The sequence below is a fragment of the Carex rostrata genome, chromosome 22 (assembly GCF_964058835.1).
Source record: "Carex rostrata chromosome 22, lpCarRost1.2, whole genome shotgun sequence".
Lineage (NCBI taxonomy): Eukaryota > Viridiplantae > Streptophyta > Magnoliopsida > Poales > Cyperaceae > Carex > Carex rostrata.
The window spans coordinates 4,968,555-4,990,783 of record NC_135939.1 but is presented as its reverse complement, the minus strand read 5'-3'; the positions used below and the strand labels follow the sequence as shown (position 1 = coordinate 4,990,783).

At 35.7% G+C, this 22,229-nt stretch overlaps 3 protein-coding genes across 10 annotated transcripts in view; 2 read left to right on the top strand and 1 right to left on the bottom strand.

Annotated features, from left to right (window-relative positions):
* LOC144574068 (mitogen-activated protein kinase kinase kinase NPK1-like) overlaps positions 1 to 9,009 on the top strand; it is a 43,076-nt gene extending 34,067 nt beyond the window's left edge. For 2 of the 6 annotated variants that reach the window (XM_078323912.1, XM_078323911.1), the window contains exons 2-18: positions 2,556 to 2,986; positions 3,077 to 3,118; positions 3,209 to 3,274; positions 3,377 to 3,487; positions 3,588 to 3,668; positions 3,762 to 3,839; positions 4,099 to 4,181; positions 4,614 to 4,695; positions 5,210 to 5,310; positions 5,602 to 5,641; positions 5,734 to 5,793; positions 6,157 to 6,206; positions 6,528 to 6,654; positions 6,938 to 7,180; positions 7,285 to 7,655; positions 8,214 to 8,269; positions 8,521 to 9,009. In XM_078323912.1, the coding sequence (XP_078180038.1) occupies positions 2,636 to 2,986; positions 3,077 to 3,118; positions 3,209 to 3,274; positions 3,377 to 3,487; positions 3,588 to 3,668; positions 3,762 to 3,839; positions 4,099 to 4,181; positions 4,614 to 4,695; positions 5,210 to 5,310; positions 5,602 to 5,641; positions 5,734 to 5,793; positions 6,157 to 6,206; positions 6,528 to 6,654; positions 6,938 to 7,180; positions 7,285 to 7,655; positions 8,214 to 8,269; positions 8,521 to 8,609 (2,031 nt within the window). In that variant the 5' untranslated portion in view covers positions 2,556 to 2,635 and the 3' untranslated portion in view covers positions 8,610 to 9,009. Of the gene's footprint in view, positions 1 to 2,448; positions 2,987 to 3,076; positions 3,119 to 3,208; positions 3,275 to 3,376; positions 3,488 to 3,587; positions 3,669 to 3,761; positions 3,840 to 4,098; positions 4,182 to 4,613; positions 4,696 to 5,209; positions 5,311 to 5,601; positions 5,642 to 5,733; positions 5,794 to 6,156; positions 6,207 to 6,527; positions 6,655 to 6,937; positions 7,181 to 7,284; positions 7,656 to 8,213; positions 8,270 to 8,520 lie in introns of those variants that run through there. The other 4 variants (XM_078323910.1, XM_078323913.1, XM_078323914.1 and 1 more) reach the window with 4 other exon arrangements.
* Positions 9,010 to 11,662: 2,653 nt separating this feature from the next.
* Positions 11,663 to 13,601, top strand: SYP112 (syntaxin of plants 112). The gene is made up of 2 exons (XM_078324323.1): positions 11,663 to 11,743; positions 12,549 to 13,601. Exon 2 carries the CDS (start codon positions 12,561 to 12,563, stop codon positions 13,464 to 13,466), a length of 906 nt encoding a protein of 301 aa, XP_078180449.1. The 5' UTR covers positions 11,663 to 11,743; positions 12,549 to 12,560; the 3' UTR covers positions 13,467 to 13,601.
* Positions 13,602 to 14,047: 446 nt separating this feature from the next.
* DPB2 (DNA polymerase epsilon subunit B2) lies at positions 14,048 to 21,046 on the bottom strand. Of its 3 annotated transcripts, none has more exons than XM_078323880.1 (13): positions 20,791 to 21,046; positions 19,969 to 20,146; positions 19,553 to 19,706; positions 19,185 to 19,316; positions 18,768 to 18,845; positions 18,281 to 18,385; positions 17,859 to 17,939; positions 16,497 to 16,627; positions 16,024 to 16,118; positions 15,752 to 15,851; positions 15,251 to 15,365; positions 15,033 to 15,143; positions 14,048 to 14,391 (listed from the first exon to the last, which is right to left on the bottom strand). In XM_078323880.1, exons 1-13 carry the CDS (start codon positions 20,954 to 20,956, stop codon positions 14,245 to 14,247), a joined length of 1,593 nt encoding a protein of 530 aa, XP_078180006.1. In that variant the 5' UTR covers positions 20,957 to 21,046; the 3' UTR covers positions 14,048 to 14,244. The 3 variants fall into 3 exon arrangements, with proteins under 3 accessions (XP_078180006.1, XP_078180007.1, XP_078180008.1); XM_078323881.1 differs by having other exon boundaries at positions 15,055 to 15,143; XM_078323882.1 differs by having other exon boundaries at positions 19,980 to 20,146; positions 20,791 to 20,930.
* Between the last annotated feature and the right edge of the window lie 1,183 nt (positions 21,047 to 22,229).

Genomic DNA, 22,229 nt, shown 5'->3' with positions numbered 1-22,229 from the left:
ATCCGTTTTCTCAGTGCGGAATTTAAAGGGCTACTGGATTTGTGAGAAATCCATCACCAGAACTAAATACACTAGCGATAAGGCATCTATTTACTTATTCACCAATAATAATAAATGCACATGTACCGGGAATAGATTCAAACGGATTTCAATTCACAAAAATCAACATCAATCAACGAATGTCCAGAAAGATTTGGTTTCACAGATATAATATATATAAGTCTGGTTATGAGGTACAGATATCAACTATCGATCACCTCCGGCTTAATAGTTCTATTTTTCTGGTTTCAAGTCATACAATCTCATCAATTCATCACTTAAAATATACACGGGCATATTCCGCGAATATGCAACAGAATATCGCTTTTCTCAAAAAGAAATCACTGACACTTTCACTGAGTCACTGAACCACAGTTCTACCTAAAATTACACTGCACTTCCCTTACCCAACCGGTACTGGGTTCACTAGGGCCATTCTCCAGATGCGCATAAGGGTCCTGGATGAAAGTCTAGTAGCTAGCTAGACTTTCCACTATGATACACTGTTCACTTCACACAATCAATCCAAGTCATACTGTGGTTCCACTCACTTATTCAAAACGACAGATCAACAATCGATAAACCGTACCAACATGAGAATCATAACAGTTATACAATTCAATTACGCTAATATCACAATTAATGCAATGCGGCAACAAATGCTTTCAATCAGAGATTCAACATGCTATGCACAGTTTATTTAAATCAAGCAAACAACATAAATATAATATAATAATATGCACCGTTATTTAGTTCTACGAATAAACCCCAAAACAGATCCCGTAAACCCCCGCACCTGGTTATGTAGGGTATGTAGGGCACGTAGAGGGTCCGCGATCTCGCGACTCGGTAAGCTCGTCAATCCCGCTAGCCGTGCTCGTTAGGATCTATCCATAGGTCAATTTATTAAATTCCGGCACTTTTACAATTTAAACCCTAATCAATTTTTGGGAAAATCCGTAATTTGGAAATTTGGTTGCACTTTGGAACACGAAATCAATCAATTTACACTTTAGAAACAACAAAGGCACGGAATAATCAATTTGGTACGATTCTACGGGTTTTCACCGAAACCCTAAAAACACGGAATCGAGAAATTTGGGAAAATCCGTAAATTGGAAATTTGGTGGCACTTTGGAACACGGAATCAGTCAATTTACACTATAGAAACAACAAAGGCACGGAATAATAAGTTTGGTACGATTCTACGGGTTTTCACCGAAACCCTAAAAACAAGGAATCACGAAATGAGAGAGAAATAGAAAGGGGAATTACCGATGGAACGGATGGATGTACGAGATTTGAGCTCCTCTTCCTAAATCTCCGTTTTCGTGAAATACGGTCACCGGGGTGTCTCTCTCTCACTCTCTCTCTCTCTCGTTCTTTCTCTCTTGGCGGAAACAAGGGAAAAGAAGAAAAGAGATGGGGGCAGGAAAGGAAAGGAAGGAGGGGAAGAGGAGGTAATGACAAGGGGCCCCCACTTGTAAGTGGTATTTTTGCAAAATAAACCCTCCACTTGTTCGATATTGTTTAAATGATTTATATAACCCCAATTGCTCCTCTCTCTTAACACAATTAATCGTATAATTATTTTTCACCATCCACGTCACTAATTTCGTATATACGTATATATATATTATTTGATTTAACCACTTATTATTTTAATTAAATCTGAATTTTAAAAGTTCACGGTGTTACAAAGATAAAGGTAAAAAACAAATTCATTAACTTATTAGGTACGATTTTTTTTCATTATCTTATCCGTTATCGTATAAGATCATCTTTAAAAATAAAATTATAGATATATATTTATATGAAGATGATACATGGTACAATAAAGTTTTGTATTTTATTAAATTTTCATAATACAAATCAGTTGTATTCATATTATTTTTTCTTTTTTTCTTGTTTTGAAAATATTATTAAAAACACAAATCAAGATGTTAATGACACTTTTTTATCTGTTTATTCGATCCGTACGGTATTCGAAAAAACAGATAAGAGCAAATATTTTTTTTTGTTATCATAATTAGTACGGATATGAAAATAGCTTCACTCGACCCGTATTGTACCCGTTGACACCCCTAGGACTGGCAAGTGGCAACACATAAAAAGAAAAAGGTTAAAGTATAAAACACTTTTTTTTATATTTAGTGATTAGTGATAGTGATGGAGGTAAAGAACAAAGAAGCTCTCCAGTTCTACGGAAATGGAGAAAATAAAACTGGATTTTTAAGCCCAAACATTCCCAATTGAGGCGCGTCAAACCCACTTAAGTGGCCAGATCCGTCATTATTATTATTTTAATTTCTTTTATTTTTTAGTACACGCTGTACACCTACACCCCACCGGCTCCCCTCGATTAGAAAATAGAACCTTCCCATCTCTCCAACGGTCGTCAGGGGCATTTTCGTCATACACACCCACAAATTCAAAACCCAAAGCAAGAATCAATCGCCCCTTCTCGAGTCTCCACTCTCCTTACCCTGTGAGTTACCGTGAGAAAATCAGGAAAGGTTACGAAAACTACTTCCTCTCTGCTAGATCGCGTGCCACAAAGCAACAATAGAAACCCTTAAAACCCTAGATTTGGGTGATGAAAGAAGAAGAAAGTCTGTTCGGATCTGTGCAAGATCTCTTCGGATCGGTGCGCCGTTCCCTCGTCTTTCGACCAAACCCTAGCTCCGACGATCCTCCTAACACCAGTATTGTTGATCGGATTGGTTCATGCATCCGCAAATCACGGGTTGGATTGGGTTTGGGGTTTGTACCCAAAAGCCCGTTAAGGCGGCTAACCATGGCGGCCACTGTCTCAGCCGCACCTATGAAGGAGGAGATGCCACCTCAAATCCGGTGGAGAAAAGGAGAAATGATTGGATGTGGAGCATTTGGCCAGGTTTTCATGGGGATGAATCTTGATTCTGGAGAGTTGCTTGCCGTGAAACAGGTTAGGATGCTTATTTGGGATCTGGATTGGGGCGTCAATTTGTTTTTTATTCTTGATTTTGAAGACTTGGATTTGATTTCTTTTATCTAGGTTTTGATTGGGACGAGCAATGCTTCTAAAGAGAAAGCCCAAGTAAGCTTATTTTTCTATTTCAAAACTAGAGGTCATTTGTGCGTGCTATCATTTGTGTTACTGTGAGGGTTTTGTATTTTTTCTGTATAGGCTCATATAAGGGAACTGGAGGAAGAAGTGAAGCTTCTGAAAAGCCTTTCGCATCCAAACATTGTTGTAAGTGAAGTGGCTTATTACTCAATTTTTGCATTATTTCTTGATTGTGAAATTGTAATCATTATTTCTGAGCATTTTTTCCTTTTCCATTTTTCGCAACAGAGATACTTGGGTACTGTCAGAGAAGAAAACACATTGAATATCCTATTGGAGTTTGTTCCCGGTGGATCCATTTCATCTTTGCTGAGCAAATTTGGATCTTTCCCTGAAGCTGTGGGTATCATTTAATTTTGTTAAAGACTTTGGTCTTTGAATGAAAAGATGTCAAAATTTAATTTACCTTCTTCTTCTTGTGTTTTATTTATCAAAATAGGTTATAAGAATGTACACAAAGCAATTATTGCAAGGGCTGGATTACCTCCATCAGAACAAAATTATTCACAGAGACATAAAGGCAGAACTCCTACCTTATCAATTTGTATGATTACTGCTTCAACTTGCTGTTGGCATAATTTTTCTCACATTATTTTGTTGTCTTTAAATTCAGGGGGCAAACATTCTTGTGGATAATAAAGGTTGTATTAAGCTTGCTGATTTTGGGGCTTCGAAGCAAGTTGCTATGCTGGTAAATATTTACTTATATTTGAGATTTTAGATTCTGCAGTTATTGTTTAAAGGTTTGGTTTTTCAATTTGCTGAGCTGCAAAATTTTAAAATGCCAATGTTCTCTAAAACAATAATTAAGCTGAGCTGCAGTTATTATTAAGCTCGCTGAGCTACAAACCGCAACATTTATATCATTCCTTCCTGATTTTTTTAAGATATTCCAAAACTACCCCTCCTTATTTTTTCTTCTATTTATACCAAAGCATTATGAATTTTAGGCAACGATGACAGCTGCCAAGTCAATGAAAGGTACGCCATACTGGATGGCCCCTGAAGTTATTTTAGGGACCGGCCATAGCTTGTAAGATTCTCATATCTCCTTTTTTTTCTTTAGTTATAACTTTTTCTCTTTTAAATTTAGCAATGGAGCATGAAGATTTTTCCTTTGTATCCCCCTGAACTTACGGGTAGAGTATAAAGCTTAATAGGTGCTTTATTAGTCTTTTTACCAGAACTTTTTTGAGCTTCAATCAAACTCGGCTAAAAAAAAAAACGAAAAATGCATTATGGGGAATTTGGGAACTAAATTTCTAGCAGCATGACACCCTAAAAGCACTTTTAGGCCCATATGTTGGTCAATCATACTTTTAACTAGACCCATCTTGTTAGCACCTGATTAAGTCGGACATGTATATATATTTTAAGTATAAGTGTGTACATATTCTATATCTTATTTTCTGCTAATTGTCGCCCTGCTTTTTTATGCTTCTAATAAATTGCAAATCTAAATTAGCTCGGTTGACATCTGGAGTGTGGGTTGCACGGTAATTGAAATGGCTACTGGTAAGCCACCATGGAGCGGCCAGTATCAAGAGGTAAGCTCATTATTTTTTGTTTTCACAGCACAAAAACCTAGATTATTCCCATGGGTGTGCTGTTGATGAATCAGTATTTTAATTAACCTAGTTTGGTATGCATTTTCTGCGCTGTTGATGAATCAGTATTTTAATTAACCTAGTTTGGTATGCATTTTCTGCGCTGTTGATGAATCAGTATTTTAATTAACCTAGTTTGGTATGCATTTTCTGTGCTGAAGTGTGAATCTGAATGTAAACTGAGACAAAAGTTTTATGATGTTATACTGACTGCTGAGACATTCAGACTGCATTTAAGGCCATCTGTGCCTAATAACAAAGCTAAGGGTTAAGTTAAGGAAAACGGAACAGAATTGAGGCTTACTAACACAAGTAAGAGTTGTCTGAGGATGCTCTGGGATAATTTTCAAAAATGGTGGCTTATAAGCAATACATCATAATTTCCTGTTAAAACTCCTTGATCCTTGTTTCAATTTACCTCCTTTTTTTTTGTATCTTCTTGTATGTACTTCAGGTCGCTGCTTTATTTCATGTGGGGAACACAAAGTCACACCCACCAATACCAGAGCACCTCTCTTCAGAGGCCAAGGATTTTCTTCTCAAATGCTTGCAGGAGTATGGTTTCTAGTTCATTGCCTGTTATTTTTTAAATGACCTATGGTTTATTACTTTACATGGATTTGAAACTAAAGAACATTTTATTCTCATGGACAAATATTGTAGAAAATCAAATAGAAGCTTAAAGCAAAAAATAAATTGCTTATTCTTTATTTTATGTGTACCAAAATAGATGCCATAACGAAAGCCTAATTCTTTTTTGAAAAAAAAAAAGTTTCTAAAAATAAACAGTATCAGAGAGGAAATGTCATAACTACTTCTAAATCGAGTTATTTTTTGTGGTGTCAGGGAACCTGGCTTGCGCCCAACTGCAAGTGATTTACTACAGGTACTTCATGCGCGACTATCTTTTACCTTAATAATTCAGATAATTTTGTTATAAGTACATGATCAACAAAGTATGTTCTTGTTTTCACTCAGCATCCATTTGTAACGGGACAACTTGAAGATGTCCATCAGTTGAATCGTGCAAGCAGCAAGGTGAGCTTTAATTGAGTAATATTAAAGCATTATTTGGTTTTATTTTTCTATTCTTTCTTCTTTTTTTGCCTTGCAATTTGTTAATTGAGGGTATATTGAGGCTTAATTTTGCAATTGGATTAAATGAGGCAAAATTATTTTGGATTGAATCCTAATTAATTGAAATATTCAGGGTCAATGAGATTTTAATTGCCTTGATTTTGAAGGGAGGTGTGTGTGTGTTGGGGGGGGGGGGGTGCAACAGTTTGACTACCAGCTCAAGTTGCAATCAGAAATTTCCACCCTTTTTTGGCATTAAAATATTCTGTGGGTATATGTGGAGAAGTTTTTTCTACTGTATGCTGACTGCTATTATCACTACAGGAATCCGGCAATAATGTGCTAAGCACAAACAAAACACAGACATGCAATATGTGAGAACCCTTTTTCTTTATTGTTATTTCATTACTTATTTATTTATTTGACATGTATATATATATCCGGCAATAATGCCTTCAAAGTTTGAACTAGATTTTAGAAATGATAGAAACTCAAAATCTATCTCGCCTCACTGTATACAATAGTTCCAACTTCCACTGGAAACATCTGTTCAAGTTTAGCAATTATAGCAGTATTAATATTATTCCAACTATATGGGAACTACACTGATACTTGGATTGTAATCATATTTTGCCTAATTACCCAACGATACCTTACATTTTTAGTGGACTCTTTGATCTTTGTACATTATTAAGCAGTGGCATGATCACCGAGACTGATAAGGTTTCACCGGCAAGGCCAGCATGGGAAACCAGTAATGATGATGATGATGATGACATGTGCCGGCTTGATGATGGTGATGATTTCCCCGTGATTGGCTCGGTACTAGATCTTACTTTTCTCTTTAAGGCTCTCTTTTATACTCTGACACTTAACACTGTAAAAGTCAATATTGTAGAATTCCTCTCCCAAATAAACTAATAGGAAATATTACAAGTATGCGTAAAACTCTGTCCTCTTTGCTTGAAAACTGGAGATGCTTAATCTAGATAGCTCCTATTAGTTGATTAAACTCGACAATTCTATGGTGGTTGGGAGTTATTTGTGACTTCATCAATATATTGGGTCATTGGGTTAATAAAGCTTGTCATATTTTTTACAATAGAGCTTCAATCCTATGTCGGAGCCATTGGACAAATGGCCTTGTAAGTTCGACATAAGCCCCGAGCAGAGAACACTGAGCTCACAACACCTGAGAGACCTTACAGCTGACCATGATGGTGTTAATAGAAGTACCTCAAAAGTTGACTGCAGTGGTGCCAATGGATTCTCCTTCCCCAGCGATGCTGTTTGTGAGGATGATGATGAGGTCATCGAGTCCAAGATTAGAGCTTTTCTTGATGAGAAGGTATGTACCATTCTCTCTACCACTTGCATCAAAAACCTAAGTTGGTACCGTTCTCTCATTTATTGTTGACTTGTTGATGTCGTTATAATTTTTTATATAATCAGGCACTTGATCTGAAGAAGCTTCAAACACCTTTATACGAAGAGTTCTACAACTCTCTGAATGCTAGCAATGCACAGGTAATCAGCAGTATGTGCAAGGAGAACATAAGCAATTACAGCAACGGCAACGCGACAAATGCTTCAAAGCTTCCGCCTACAACCCCAAGCAAAATTTCCAGTGCAGCCTTGCCAACAATGCTTCTTCGATCAGGTTCCTCAAGGAATGTCAGCCCAGGCAGCATTTTCAGCCGGCGTAGTTCAAGGTGTAGTGTGGAGGGGACCCACATCTTGCAGGAGATTACTTCCCCACAGAAATTGAATGAGTGGGTCCCGCCTGAGCATCACTCAGACATCCAAGAGCCTTTAAGCCCAAGGTAAACATCACACAACATCTAGAGATGACAAGTGGTCAGGTCATCTGAGTTTGTGATCCATTGACAATCTTGATGACCGTGCAAGTAGCATTTGAAATTGATTTTGAAACTTGGAATGCAATCTATACTTTAAGTCATACACATGAAAGATGATAAAATCTGATGCAAGTTTTACCATCCATTAAACAACTTGAATTTTGTTAACCTTCGTATATATGACTGCATTTTGTGGAATATCTAATGTTATTAAATTTTATAAAATTTTATAGAAAGCTATATGTCTACAAAAGTATCTAATGTCGTTCTCAATGGATCCTAATCCTTGTCTCATTAAATCTAAAATTGCAATGAAATTACAAAATTGATTAATACACCAACTGGTCAGAAGGCTTTTGTCTAGGATACAAAACCTACCTGCTTGACCCAGAAAGATTCTGAAGTTAGATTGGGTAATCCATGTTGGGGTCCAGGATCTCGAGATCAAAGGTGTTGTTTTTATTACTACCTGGAAATGCCATCATGCAACCTACTTGATAGCAAAAAAATGGTTTTGTGCAGTTCTATAAGAAGGAAGTGGAAAGAAGAACTGGACCAGGAGCTTGAAAGGCAAAGAGGTATTTTACTTGCGAGCTTTTTGCTGATTATACCGACATTTTTTTTATTTGCAAATTGCACATCCTATGATTTGTAATTTACTCTGCAGGCTTTGGTACTTTGAAACAACACTAACAATATTGCAAATTTCTTACTAGTGTTTCTGATCAAACTAAATAAAAGGAGACATTATACCCTTTCTTATGGCAATTTGGTGAATAATACGCAATGAAAATTCACAACTAATTATTCTTACATAATGTGTGGACAGAAATGCGGCAGACCACTCTAGGAAGGATGTCTTCACCACAGAATGCACCCTTTAACCGGAAGCGAGACCGGCCTAATAATAATAGATAAATGGCAAATACTTCAATTGAGTACTCAACCAGAGGGCACTGCAAGTATACTGCATGTATAAATGCATGACCATACTGTCCCACCACCGCATAATTACCTGAGTCGTCAGAAAAGGTTTTCTATAGCAGTTTCAGTGTGGTGGTTTGCGTATATGGAGCTGAGGCTTGTTATATGTTTTTTTACTTATTGCTATTTTTATCATCAAGTAGAGATGTGATAGAAGGGATTTTGTTGTACATTTTGGCTTGTGCAAAGTAAAAAAAAAAAAAATGGAGTTTGCTTGCTATCTTTCAAGGATATGTATTTTGGGACATGTATTTTTTTATTTTTTTTTGCAATAATACTATGTAATACTTTTAGAAAAAAAACTGGTTTACAAGGAGGTTACACCATTGGGACATGTTCTGGGTGCTATGTGATATTTTTAAAGAAGAGGGTTCAAATGTCTCAATTGTTTGTGACATGTTATGGGTGACAATGCTATTGGGACATCTATGTTGTACCTTTTAATCTTCTAATAATAAAATTGTTAAAATTTATATGCCAAAATACATTATTTTCTTTGCATAGGCAAAAACACCATAACTTGTTAATTTTACTTTCATATAAATCAATATGCTAAAAATCAATATCCAAAAATTATCCACATCAATGTAACTTTTTAAGCTCTTAATAACAATCAAAATAATATATTTTTTATATGTGCATAGAGAGAATTAAATAGATTATATCTAACAATTTTATTTTGACATTTAAGTTTTAAGCTGGAGACTTAATGATGGCACAAAAAAATAAAAGCATTTGAACCCTCCTCATTTTAAAAAAGAAGAGGGTATATTATAAACAGTTTTTAGATAATAGGATTTAAATTTAAAATTTAATATTATATTATATACAAAATTCTCCCAAAAAAAAAAGAGTAACAAAAAAAGATCGGCGAAGCTAACAATATTATTTTTTCACATCCCTTGCAGCCTTAGTCTTACCTTGTTATCCATGCACGTCACTAGCACAAATATATATATATAAAAAGAATTTCTAGTACACATCAAAATTCATTTACTGTATTTCTCAACCGTAGATTGCGGTTTTTACTTCTTTTACTTTTCCTTTCTGCAATTATCTCTTCTCATATTAATATTTTCTTTTAACGGATAAATTTATAGTTTATGTTATTCTAATGCTTCACACCGCCAATTTTCCATTCCAAAGGTTCACAAAAAAATCAAGATGTACCTACACTAGAGGTCGCACGAGCTGGGTCCAACTCAAACTCGTCATGAGCTGGCTCATCTGAGTCACGATCGAGCTAATTTTAAAGGTCTGAGCTGAAATCTCAGCTTGAAATTGTCAAAGCTGAACCAAGCTAGTTCGAGAGCTGACGAGTTCGCTCACTGGATCTGGTTGGATCTTGTTTTAAGAAAAAAATAAATTCTACAAACTTTTGGAACTGAATTGGACCGAGCTGAATCAAACTGGACCGAGCTGGACAATATAAAATGCACACAAATTCATACAAATTAACAAATCCATACCTAGCCAAGCTAACTCGTGAACTAGCGAGCGAGCTAAGTCCTAGCTTGAACTTGTTAATTCTGGATCGAGCTAGTGGCGAATGAGCTAGACCCTAAACTAGCTTAGTCCAATAACGAAAAAGCTATTAACGAATAAGTCAGCTGTGAGTCACATTGAACCACAAACTTTTTTTACCAGCCCTAACCTACACTATAAAAAAATATTTCATCTTTTAAGTTTAGTAAACCAAAGCAACAAAAATATAACAAGAAACTACTACATGATAAAGACATCTATGATGGCATTACATAAAAAAAAAAACTCACTAGTTTTTACTTTTTTGGTTATTTCCTACTGGTTGCTTTTTTCATTCGCTAGGAAATAACCAAAAAAGTACGAAATAACAAAAAAAATGTAAGATAATTCGTTCGCTTTTTTCATTATATATTCATTATTAAGTAGGCAAATCCCAAAAAAGTTGAAAAATCCTGAAGATATAAAATTCATAGTAATTAATAAAACATGAAAGGATTTTAAGATTTATGAAAACGATGAAACAATCATTATTAATGTCTCAAGTGAGGCAAAAAAAATGAATTAAATACGTTATATTATGATATTGAAGCATATTAAAACATGATCAGAAAATTCAATAATAGGAAAAAAAAAGTTGATAAGATTTTTTTTTTTTTTGCAATTAAATTGATAAGATATTCAAATCTGAAGAAAGCGAGGAACTTTGCAAGTGCTTTCCATATTTTGGAGCATTAACGTAAATAAGAAAAAAGCGTCAGCAATTGGAGACCGTTTCAAGAGAGGAGCTTGGAAAATAATTATAGCAGGTTTTGGAGGAGTTTAGAGTGAAAAAAATATATTGTGTCGTGACTAACTCACCGTGATTTTGGTCTCGTGCCATTTCGTACTTTGATCAAATTAATTTATCACGTACCGTGCCGTGCCGTTACTAAAATATCAAGGAGTGGCCATGGCACGCGAATGGTCACGCCACGTGAGTCACGCTGTGATCAAATGTGCCTCGCGTGACCATTTAATTATAATTTTAGTTTATTCAAGATTTATCATTTAATCAATATCTAATTGTTATAATTACACGTGATTATGTGCTGTACCGTGCCGTGATTAGATTTTTCACATGTCGTGTCATACCAAAGTTTTAAAGAATGATCACAACACGCTAGTAACAGCACGTAACTGAACCGTGCCATTTTGTGCCATAACCGTGCCGCCCGTGACGGATCTGGCTCCGCCGTGCCATTTTTTCACTCTTAAGTTTCGCCAATTAAAATTTTCAAAACTAATTTGCCCGCTCTCTTGGGGTAAAGATCTTAACAGAGTAGTTTTTACTTCATGCAGAGCACAGGCTATAGAATCAAAACGGGCACTGCATATGATTTGTGCGCTGCATGAAGTTAAAACTGATCTGTTAAAATCTTTACCCCTCTCTTGCTGTCCAGAAACGACGCCAAGTCGTAAAGCCGTTTTAAGTTCTTTCCTCATGCGACACCACACCAGCCCGTTTAAACCTTTCTCTCTCGCTCCCTCTCTCAAGTTTTGAAAGAATTCTTGAATTCAGACGGTCCCAGTTCTTCTTCAACGAGGTACCTTTGTAACATTACTACTCTCTTTCTGACAAATTAGTCCCTTAAATTCAACTGCTAAATTTTCAAACTTCCTTTTCTTTATTTCTCATGTAGTTTATTTTCAAGATGTATGTTTTCTTTGTTGATTCGTTGCTATATTTTGGATTAGTTCAGGTCTTTCTGACTAAATTTCCCTACTTGGTATTTTACAGGAGATCGTTTTTCACAATTAAGCAAGAATTCAATTCAAAAGAACAATTAAGCAACACAGACATCAGTTCAATATCAAGAACCAACTATGTATTTTGATTTAGTTTTTCATTGATTTGTTTTCCTCCAAGGTCCGTTCTTTATAATGAAATCTTGTTTTTCTTGTATCAAATCGGTAGGTTTGTGAATTCCTCCTTCAAATCCTTTACTTTTTTTCTTGAATAAGTAAGGCTTTCTTAAATATATCTTCTTTTCAAGTTAAAATTTTGCTTCCTGTGTAACAATGCTTGCTTGCTAATGTAGTTTCATCACCAATTCTGTTTCCCACAACGATACAACACTCCTATTTGGTTATCCTTGGAATTTCTTTCAGAAAATTTATTATTTTTTGCATGAAATACAGTAATTCATACATGGATTAAAGCTCTGGTCCTTTCAGTATGTACTGGTAACTTTTTCATAAGAACCCTTTAACTTAACATAATGAAATTTTCAGAGTCTCTTGCATAAAATCTTGCAACATTATTCTTCAATCAGATAAGTTTTGAAAGTTGTATTTTTTAAAATTTTGATAATAAGTTAATAACCATCTTTTATTTATCTTTCTCCCCAGATAGTTTCCAAGATGAACAATCTAATGACAAAATCCTTCCTAAGTTATACCAAGCTGAAGAAGCAAGCTCTAGATGAATCAAGGACGGATATCGAGGCAGTTAATGGGGCCCACACTGCTACACCAGCAGAGGAGGCCAACCTGTCAGAATTTTTTGAAGAAATCAACATAATCCAGTCCGAAATCGACACCATCAGTGGCCTCCTCTCAGATTTGACTATGCTTCACCAGGAGTCGAAATCGCTACATGTACCACGGCTCCTACGAGGAGCTCGAGACCGCATGGATGCTGACATGGCATTGATTCTTCGTAATGCAAAAATCATCAAGGCAAGGTTGCAACTCCTTGACAGGTCCAACATAACCAACCGAAACCTCTCAAAAAACTTCACGGAAGGAAGTATGGTGGATCGGACCCGCTTGTCAGTGACTAATGGGGTCCGAAGCAAGTTGAGAGAACTGATGAATGGGTTTCAGATGCTAAGAGATGAAATCGTTGCGGATCATAAAGAGAATCTCAAGAGGAGGTATTTCAATACCACTGGAGAGGAGGCAACTGAGGAGGTAATTGAGAAGATGTTGTCTGATGGTGACAAAATGGAGATTTTGAGTGTTGCCAAAGGGCAGATGGATTTGGAGATGGCGGAGCGGGATAAGGCAGTTAGTGATATCAGAAAGAGTTTGGTGAAGTTGCACCAAGTTTTTCTTGATATGGCAGTTATGGTGGAGACGCAAGAGGAGAAGTTGAATGACATAGAGGTGAATGTCACTTGCGCGAAAGATTATGTAAGTGGAGGTGCGGAAAATCTGGTTGCAGCAACTGCCGTGAAGAGGAAGGGTGACAAGAACTGCTTTCTGCTGGTCTGTGCCGGTGTCATCATTCTGTTATTGGTTTGTTTCATAATTGCACGGAATTAGGAGGGCCTTTAGTGAATAAAAATATCATAATTTAGTTTGGCAGGAAGAAAGTTAAGCAATTGTATGTTTGTTTAGTGAGACATGTTAATTTACTTTGGTATTCTATAGATTTCTATTTTCCATTTCATCTGTACACTGTCCTATTGCATTAGTAGTGTTTGTACTGGTAATATTTGTTTTTTCTTAAGATAATTTGTGGAAGGGAATCAAACCAAACAAAAGTAAATGAAAGATGCTTGCTGTTAATGCAGAACTTATTCTTTTCCTTCAAATTGTTGTATTATAATCAAGTGGCTGCAGCCTGACAAGCATTTCCAAATCCTTAATACCGGTATTAGTTGGATAATATAATATACATTGCTACTATTAGGCATGATGGTAAGTGGCAGGTATGCATCATTTGGAACATAACAAAAGACTGGTAAAAGTTTTGAAAAAACAGCCAACTTTGATAAATACAATTACAAGATTACATAATTTTTGTAAGGTCGTGGCTAGAACTACCCAACAGCAAATTCAGTTAAAGAAAGTTAAATTACAAGATGAAGAAATTCACAGGACATAAAGCACAAAATAGAAAATAGAAAACACAAAACACAAAATTGATACATGTTTGTACAAAATTAAATTTACTTTTCCTTTTCAAAAGGCCAAGTCAAAATGTCTGTACAACGTAAAGGAACTAATAATACAAGTTGCATAAAGAAATACAGAAGGCACGATGCCAAGTAAAAGCCTATCACATAAAATTAGTCATCCTATAATGAAGTTTGGTAAATTAACTTTCCAGGCCAGAAAGCTCGACATCTTTAGTGCAGGGTCGATAAGCGGCAAATGTACTGTCCCTAGAGAATGAGCCTGGATTGAAACATGTTATTCCTGTGTACTTGAATGCCTTCTGCTCGCTTCTATCTCCCAATACTATCTGAAAAGTATGCAAAAAAAGCACATTAACTCGGAAAGAAAATTCAAGATGACACAATTTTAAGATTAGTACTCTAAAATGTAAGCAATCGTGGTGTAACCAACTGGTACTGGGCCTACTGGCAGCTTGTCTTGGTCCTACCTTTCTGTACTGAGAATTTTTAAAAAATTTAGTTTTTTTTTTCCATATGACAACCAACATTTTAAGAAATTGCATTCTAACCACTAATAAGTTAATCAAATTTAAAATGATAATGACCAAACTGCTTAAATGTTTGTATCAACTCTCTTTAAATTAAATTTGCCATCTCCATCAAAATCAACAATGAAATTTAAAAACCCATCTGGAGCTTCTCACAAAAAAAGACACAAACTTCCCCATTCACATCTCGAAACTTTTCATGAATGATTGAAGATGAAGACTTTTTCATTTGAAGGGGTAAAGGTGTTAAACTATATCAACAAGCAGGACCCAGGGACAGTGTATTGATTACTCGTAAGTCGTAATACAATGCTGTGTTGCAATTTTAACAATGTTGGCTATAATAAAGATCATAACTGGTTAATACTAGGGAAAATTTAAGTTCAATATTCATTCTGTAAACACAGAAATTAATCCATCCTTAAATTTGAAGGGAGTACCGTGTGAGGAGTTGGATATAACCTCAGGCAGTGATCATAGTTCCAAATGATGGGTTCAACTGTCAGTGGCAGGGGACAGAGGTGGCTTTGATGTGTGATGGTTGCAACTAGCTGACAATAAAATAAAATAATTAAATAAATTATATTCATTATATGCTGAATGGTTATAGAAGAATTTATAAAATAAATGTTTTGAAGTAATAAATAGGAAGTCTAACATGCTCAAATGGGTCGCTTGTTTCTTCTGTGCTGGGGGGAACCAGACACGAACGCCGCATCCTATAAAGCAGATCTTGCCGAAAGAAAACTATTTCTTGCGTATAAAATTTTATCCTGAGAAATCAAAGATGAGATATATATTTTATAATAGATTAAAAGAGTTCCGGTAGATGAGAAAGAATGCTATTTCTTGCGTATAAAAATTTATCCTGAGAAATCAAAGATATGCTATTGTATAACGGATCAAAGAGTTTTGGTAGATAAGAGGAATGATGTCAATCCTAATGTAATCACGAACTTTCTCGAAAGTTCTGGCAGTGGCGTTATTTCTGTCTCAAAACAGACAATTGGGTTGTATTTGCAGATGGCTGGCGTATTATTTAATTTCAGTGTGGACAGAAAAGGTGCAGTTGCAGGTACACAATCTCGAGTTCAATTAAAAAGAATATTTCTTAAAACCTCTTTTTACTAAAAGGAGACCAATGTATGAAGAGGTTTACCTGCAAGGGTTAGTAGAGAAGATTGCATCTGGCACAAGGTTTTGTAGTTCTTCGGTCAGATATTTAGGCAGAGCACACCTTGGCAAAACCTTAGCTGGACCTATTTTTTTTTTCATATCAGGTGTTAGTTAAATTAAACAATAAGCTATACAGATGAAAATGTTGTAGAACTTTAATTGCAAGTATAAGAGATATTGGGTGTTATTTGCAAAGATTATATAAGGGCGCAAGGAACCCAATAAAAAGACAATAGAAAAAGAGACATCAAGTACCAATATCATCTGGGCCAGGAATAAACAAAAAGCGACTTTGCTCCATTATTCTTTTATGAGATTGAATCATTTCACCAAGCTTCTTAAATTGCATTCTGCATTACATACCAATAAAATTATTCCTTATAATTTGTTGTCCAGTATGAAGTAAATTACATGCATGGTCCTATAAGACTCATCAAAAAAAAAAAAATTATGTCCATGTTGATAAATAAAAACTAAATCAAAGTAAAGCTTTATCCGTTCAGATATTTACAGTATGTTGAAAAGGGTAGATGCAAGAACATCAGAATAAATATGCATGCTTTACTCGTCTCTCTCTATACAAGAACAAATATGCTGCCGCAATTCTAAATCAAAATTCGAACTGCAGGAAGCTAAGTTGGTGTATAATAAACAAGGTCCGTATCATTTGAAATGTTATCAAGATCAAATTTGAAACTTTATAATCAAATATTATTTTTGTTCAGTACCTGAGCTCTGAAAAAGAATTGAAAGCGAGATTGCAAGGTCTAGAGCAGAAGTTTCCCATTAAGACAAATAGAGATGGTACTGTCTCCACACTCTCGTAACCATCCAGAACCACCCTTAGCTTTTCCATGCTCTTCTCAAGTTTAAGAAAAGGAAAATAAGAAAAGTAACTTCTATGAGACAAAAATTTGCCAAATACAATGCAAATCCTCCCCCTTTTGTATAATAAATTTGGTTAGAACATGGCCGCTAAATTTTGTGATTATTTCAACAAGGCCCCTGACTTATTTTTGTTCAATCAACCCCAAATTTTGGTTCTGATACAATCCAGACCCTCCTTTACCAAATAGATGCCAGTATGCTGACAAGACTACTTATTTACATGATATTGACTATGAGGGTGACACTGGACAACACACCCTTTTTTTCTAAACCTACTTGATTTACATGCTATTGACTAAGGACCTGCTTGATTACTAAAACCCCAAATTCAGGGCTCTGATTGAACAGTAAGAGCGGATTTAGGGCCACACCAATACAGAAGTTCAGGAGAAACTTTTTTAGAATTACGTAAATTTATAATCTTTCAGTGCTATAAATTGAGCTACTTTAAGGTAAAATTAAAAACAAGTGAAACTAAATAAATATTCAATAGCAAATATAAGAGTTCATATAACAAGTTATTCTTGACAGAAAATTCAGTAATTAGTTTTTACCATCCGAGCAAACAAAGGATAACTAAAGAATGCTTGCATAACTTTTAAGACTAGTTCCTAATTTTAAGTATGAAAATATTCATTAATAAACATAGATCACAGAAATATTACTTTTATATCCTTTTCATTCAAAATTTAGGAAGCTTCATAATATAGCATAACCAACCAATCAAATGAATATGAACCATCCAACAAAAACTTAGTATACTTGAGCATTTTTCTTATTTGACAGTAAGGATTTTGTTGGGTTAAACATGGAAACCATCAGTAGAAATGTAACCAGATTGATAGTTCTGAAACTGGATCACAACCATTGATATTTGGATGCACCAGCTCATGTTAAGTGGTCAGCATTTTCCAAAGCAGAGATAAAGGGCCAATTCCACATTTTGCCCAGAAAATTTCAATAACGGAATATTGTGCCCTTGCAAAACAAGAATCATCATGCATGAGTCTACAAAAGGTCGGTACATAACACAGATCAATCTATAAAGCTTCAAAAAAGTATCCCCTGAAGTCCTTCCTTTCCCCTGGCCCCCAACAACCAAGTATCGGCCTCAGATCCAATATATCATTGGCATAACTGGAATGAAAAAGGGGTATCTGAATACTTTACCAAATCAACAAATAACTAACTGCTGTACCTACCTCTTCATTGTCCAACCATACATCTGAAAGAACAACAAACATATCATTCACCGCCATCTTTTCTAACTCTGCCATCCTGTGCTGCTCAATTTAAGAAAAGGACAAGAAAGATTGTCAACGGACTTTTGTATATCATATGATTGCTTCAAAGAAAACATGCAGACCCTTAGAAAACATGAAAAGGCCAACTGCACCCTTCCTCTCCATTTACCCCAAAGAAACCCAAATTAGCTTCCTTAAGATTTACCACTGGATAAGTATTACTATCAAGGAAATATAACAGTAGGGGCATTCAGCATTTGACATGGTTTAGAGGGACATGTTAAACATTTCTCATTTTTCATGGATATACAAGAGTTTTGGCACTTTAAGGAGCAGGTATGAAGCAGTCCCAAAATAAAAATGGGAGTTTGAGAAATTACAGTATCTTCAGCTGACATGATGCCACCACCAAAGAAATCAAGCCCCATCAATTGCTTAAGGGAGACTTCTCTATTTTCTAAAGGAGGGAATCCACATGTACTGACCTGTTTATAAGTTGAGCAGTCAAAAAGTGTAACTGGAACACTACAAATAAAGAAGTTGGCCCTAATTAGAAGGGGGAAGCATGGTATATGGTATCTCAAACAAATTACTTCCAATTTCAAAAGTAGTTTATACTTTATAGAACTTAAATACCAACATCTAGAACTTCTTATCTTGATTTTAGTTTAATGTCAGTATGCGAGGGTAATTACAATAAGGCCCACCGGACAATATTTCCATAATGTTGTCCTATGGTGCAAGCTCAAATAATAAATATTTGGGTGTCATATGCTAATGAAGTATTACATCTAATCTAACTTGCAAAACCAACAAGTTCAACTACATAATGGAGCAAAGAAAATAGGTAAAAAAAGGGGAAAAAACCTTAAAAGTACAATCTGGTTGTAGTTCTCCCTCAGCTACAATTACTGTGTTCTCAACGAAGAAACCAGATGTAATTTTGTGCTTTGCGTTAAGGAAAAGTACAGCTTCATTGCAAAACATTTCTCGGATAAGTGCTTTAATATCTGTTAATTGAACTAATTGGGTTACAAAGTTTGAGGGAACTTATCGACTAAAATAATAAGGGAAAAAAGAGAGAAGCAACAGTATTTCAATGTTAGGTTTAGGGTTTGTTATCATCTTCAAAATAAAATAACAAAATAGCATATATTATAATAAAGCAAATTGAGTGATGATGAGAGAAATGTTCTACAGATAATTGCAGCTTTTCATTTTTTATTTTTGTGGTTTTTGACTAGCACATTAAAAAAAAACTGATTGTAAATTAAGAAAGGATATTGCATTAGATAAATCAATAGCAATTGCAGCTGTCAAATCTTCCAAGTAGAATCGGCCTTCTTCCAGCTGAGAAATAACCCCAGTTATCCATCTTCGACCTTTGCACCCAGTTAATGACTGTATCGTTGTTATCTACATTCAAAAGGAAAAGAAAGGGAGTAAACTTACCAGTACTTCCCTAGCAAATGCAATACAAGATTAATAATATGCAGTGGCACTTTTGCATGGACCAGTATGTATTGACTCGTATAATACAGAAAAAGCTTTCACCAAACAATTTTTTGTTTCTTTTGAATTTTTTTTTTGTCAAGACTTATATGAAGCATAACTGCATGAGACATGCTAATTGAGTTAAGCTTGGTTGATACCTTGCAACTCTCATCTTCCATCAATTCGGTAACAAAAGCTGGTGTGGAGAAGTATTTATCACGAGTAAGCCTCTGCAGCATCAACTGGTAGCGATCCCGGTACAGCGCAGCCTTATCAGCAGCTTCTCCATGAATAGGCAATTTTCCAGTATGCCTACATATAAGTTTTTACTGTAAGAGTTTCATTCGGGCCTGAAAAAGGAGAAAGTCCTATGTACCCTTGATCGAGAAAGAAAATCACATCAACACCCTTCTTCCCCTTCTAAATTATACCATTCACTCATCAAGCTTTTTTTTTGGGGCTAGTATTTCAAAATTTAATTTTAAACCTCACATTGGGGTTTAGTATTTTAGGGGATACTAGAAAGGTACGAAAACAGAGAATATAAATCAAACTGCTTCTGATATGGGCTTACTCGTAGAATACATTTTTGATGGGGTCATAATGAAATCTTGGTATGACAAAGGCATCAATCACGCGAAAGGCTGTTCGGCTACTGACTGGCGCCGAAGTGGGGTCCACCGCAGCTTCAGCCTCCAATAATATGTTGATAACTCTTTGCACTGCCTCCTTATCTAATATGGTCGATTTGACTGCAAACATTCACCAAGGTTCATACTCTATTTTTATGAAGAGAAGTTTGTTTCATAAGTTTGTCTTCTTGCGGTCTTAATTAGAGGTGCATGTGATATAAACAAATTATAACAAGCAGTGAAGGGATATCATCATGGATTTTCAAGTACATACTTCTATAATTTTCCAATATTTATCACGCCTCAAAAAGTAAAATATGGGTCAGCAACGCCTATAAGAAAACAAGACTTCAGTTGGTATAATTTAGGTTAAGAGTAATGTTCAAATTGTTGGAATAATGCAAGTCCAACTTGAAATATAAATACAACTTCACCTATGGGCTATGGCAGTATGACCAATGGCCTAAATAACCTTAATTAAACAAAGAGGTAGTACGTAATCTCAAACTCACACACTGTAACTCTTGTAAGTGATAACTCCAATATTATACGAACTTAATTTGAAGAGTGAGGAAGCACTCTAATCAGACACCAGAAGTACTGTTTCTCCCCAATTTTACTTCAATTTGCACTTAACGTACAAAGTCACAGCTTCTCTGATGGCCAATCCAAAATGCTAATTACTTATCGTGAATCCCCATCGGAAATCTTCCAATTAAGAGCAAACTGAGGAGGTGAGAAAGAGAAAACGAGGGGGCACTCACGAGATTCTTTTTCGATCCCGTCGATTAGTATTTCGAGCGCCTCTTCCTCGTCCTCAGGGAAGCGAGAGATGTACGACAGCACCGCATCTAAGGCATCGACTCTTAAGGTGAAACCTCTTATACGAAACTTCTTTTGTGCCTTCTTCCTCATCCCCGCCTCTCCCATGGTAAATCGATCAGAGCTCGGCGCCCCTCTATGTGTGTGTGCGCGTGTGTGTGAAGTGGGCGGGAAAACACTAGAGGTGTTGGAGGGAAATGGCGGGCTGCTCAAGTATGTTCCAGTAAAGGGTTCCGGATCCTCAAAAGTGACTCAATTTTTTTAGTTTAGCTGTGGTCGGTGCCTATTCGGTGCCGAAAATCCGGACCGTTCTTTTAGCTTGGCGAAAATCTCAAAGCCTCCCCCTACAGTCACAGCAACTACCGATTGAATTTAAACTGGATAGAATTAATCTGGACCGTTACTTTTTTTAAATTGTAATTCCGATATCTGGGCGGATACGCACTCTAGCACAGGGGCAGTATTATTTGGAGGGTTGCGTCTCTTTAAGATTCGTGTTAGAACATTTTAGACGGTCTGGATAAAAACTCCAATTAGGTTGCTTCATGGGATCGAAGTCCCAGTAAAGGAGGTCCGGATCAACCCAAATGTCCTGGTCTTTTAATTTGGACGGTGAGGATCCAAACTCAAAATTTGGGTTCCTAATATTAATTCAGTAAAGGGGCCCGGTCGTCAGCTTTTGGACCACAGACACTTTTTTTCTGCATCGGTCAACGTAAACAATGGAGATGTCCAGTTGTAGTAAATTATCGGGGTCTTGTTAGCAGAAGGCAAAAAAGTCGGGACATTTTACAAAAAAAAAATTGAATTTTTTTTGTCAGAATATCTTCTCTCAAATTTTTTTTCACAAAATAACAATGTAGAAGTAGAACCCACTGAGGTTAAAATTTTCCTTCTTTTAATTTTACATCCATTCTTTCTCTCTCTTCGCTTCCCTACAAATCCTCTCGTTACTGTTTTTTCAATGATTTTTTTATCGTAGGAGGCAATATTTGAACTTTACTTCTTTATAAATGAAGTATATAAATTTTCTTTTATGACATATAAATGCAAATTTATTATTTATAATGCATATAAAAATAATTGAAAATATATTATGAAAACTTCACCTTTATTTCTAATAGAAATTTTAAGAAAACAATGTATCTATTAATTGAGTAGAACTAGGGTGTTCTTAAGCTCACCAAAGTGTTTGGTGAGCTTGACTCTAAAATCCGTCAAATCGGTTTCAAATGACGAATCCGAATCTTTGGAACACGCCTATTTTACGTGTGATGTGTCTACATGTGAAATTTTTAAACTTTCGAATTAGTTTAGTATAAAGTCAAGCGGTCAAAACATGTTCAAAAAATGAATGCACTAAAATTAATTTATTAACCTT

Bases quoted from the DNA above. Each gene is read 5' to 3' on its own strand.
- SYP112 (XM_078324323.1), top strand. From the start codon at position 12,561: ATGAACAATCTAATGACAAAATCCTTCCTAAGTTATACCAAGCTGAAG.
- DPB2 (XM_078323880.1), bottom strand. From the start codon at position 20,956: ATGGGAGAGGCGGGGATGAGGAAGAAGGCACAAAAGAAGTTTCGTATA. The intron at 20,147-20,790 runs GTGAGTGCCCCC...GAATGTTTGCAG, and splicing joins CGGGATCGAAAAAGAATCTC to TCAAATCGACCATATTAGAT. The intron at 15,144-15,250 runs GTTAGACTTCCT...TTTTATTGTCAG, and splicing joins CAAGCGACCCATTTGAGCAT to CTAGTTGCAACCATCACACA.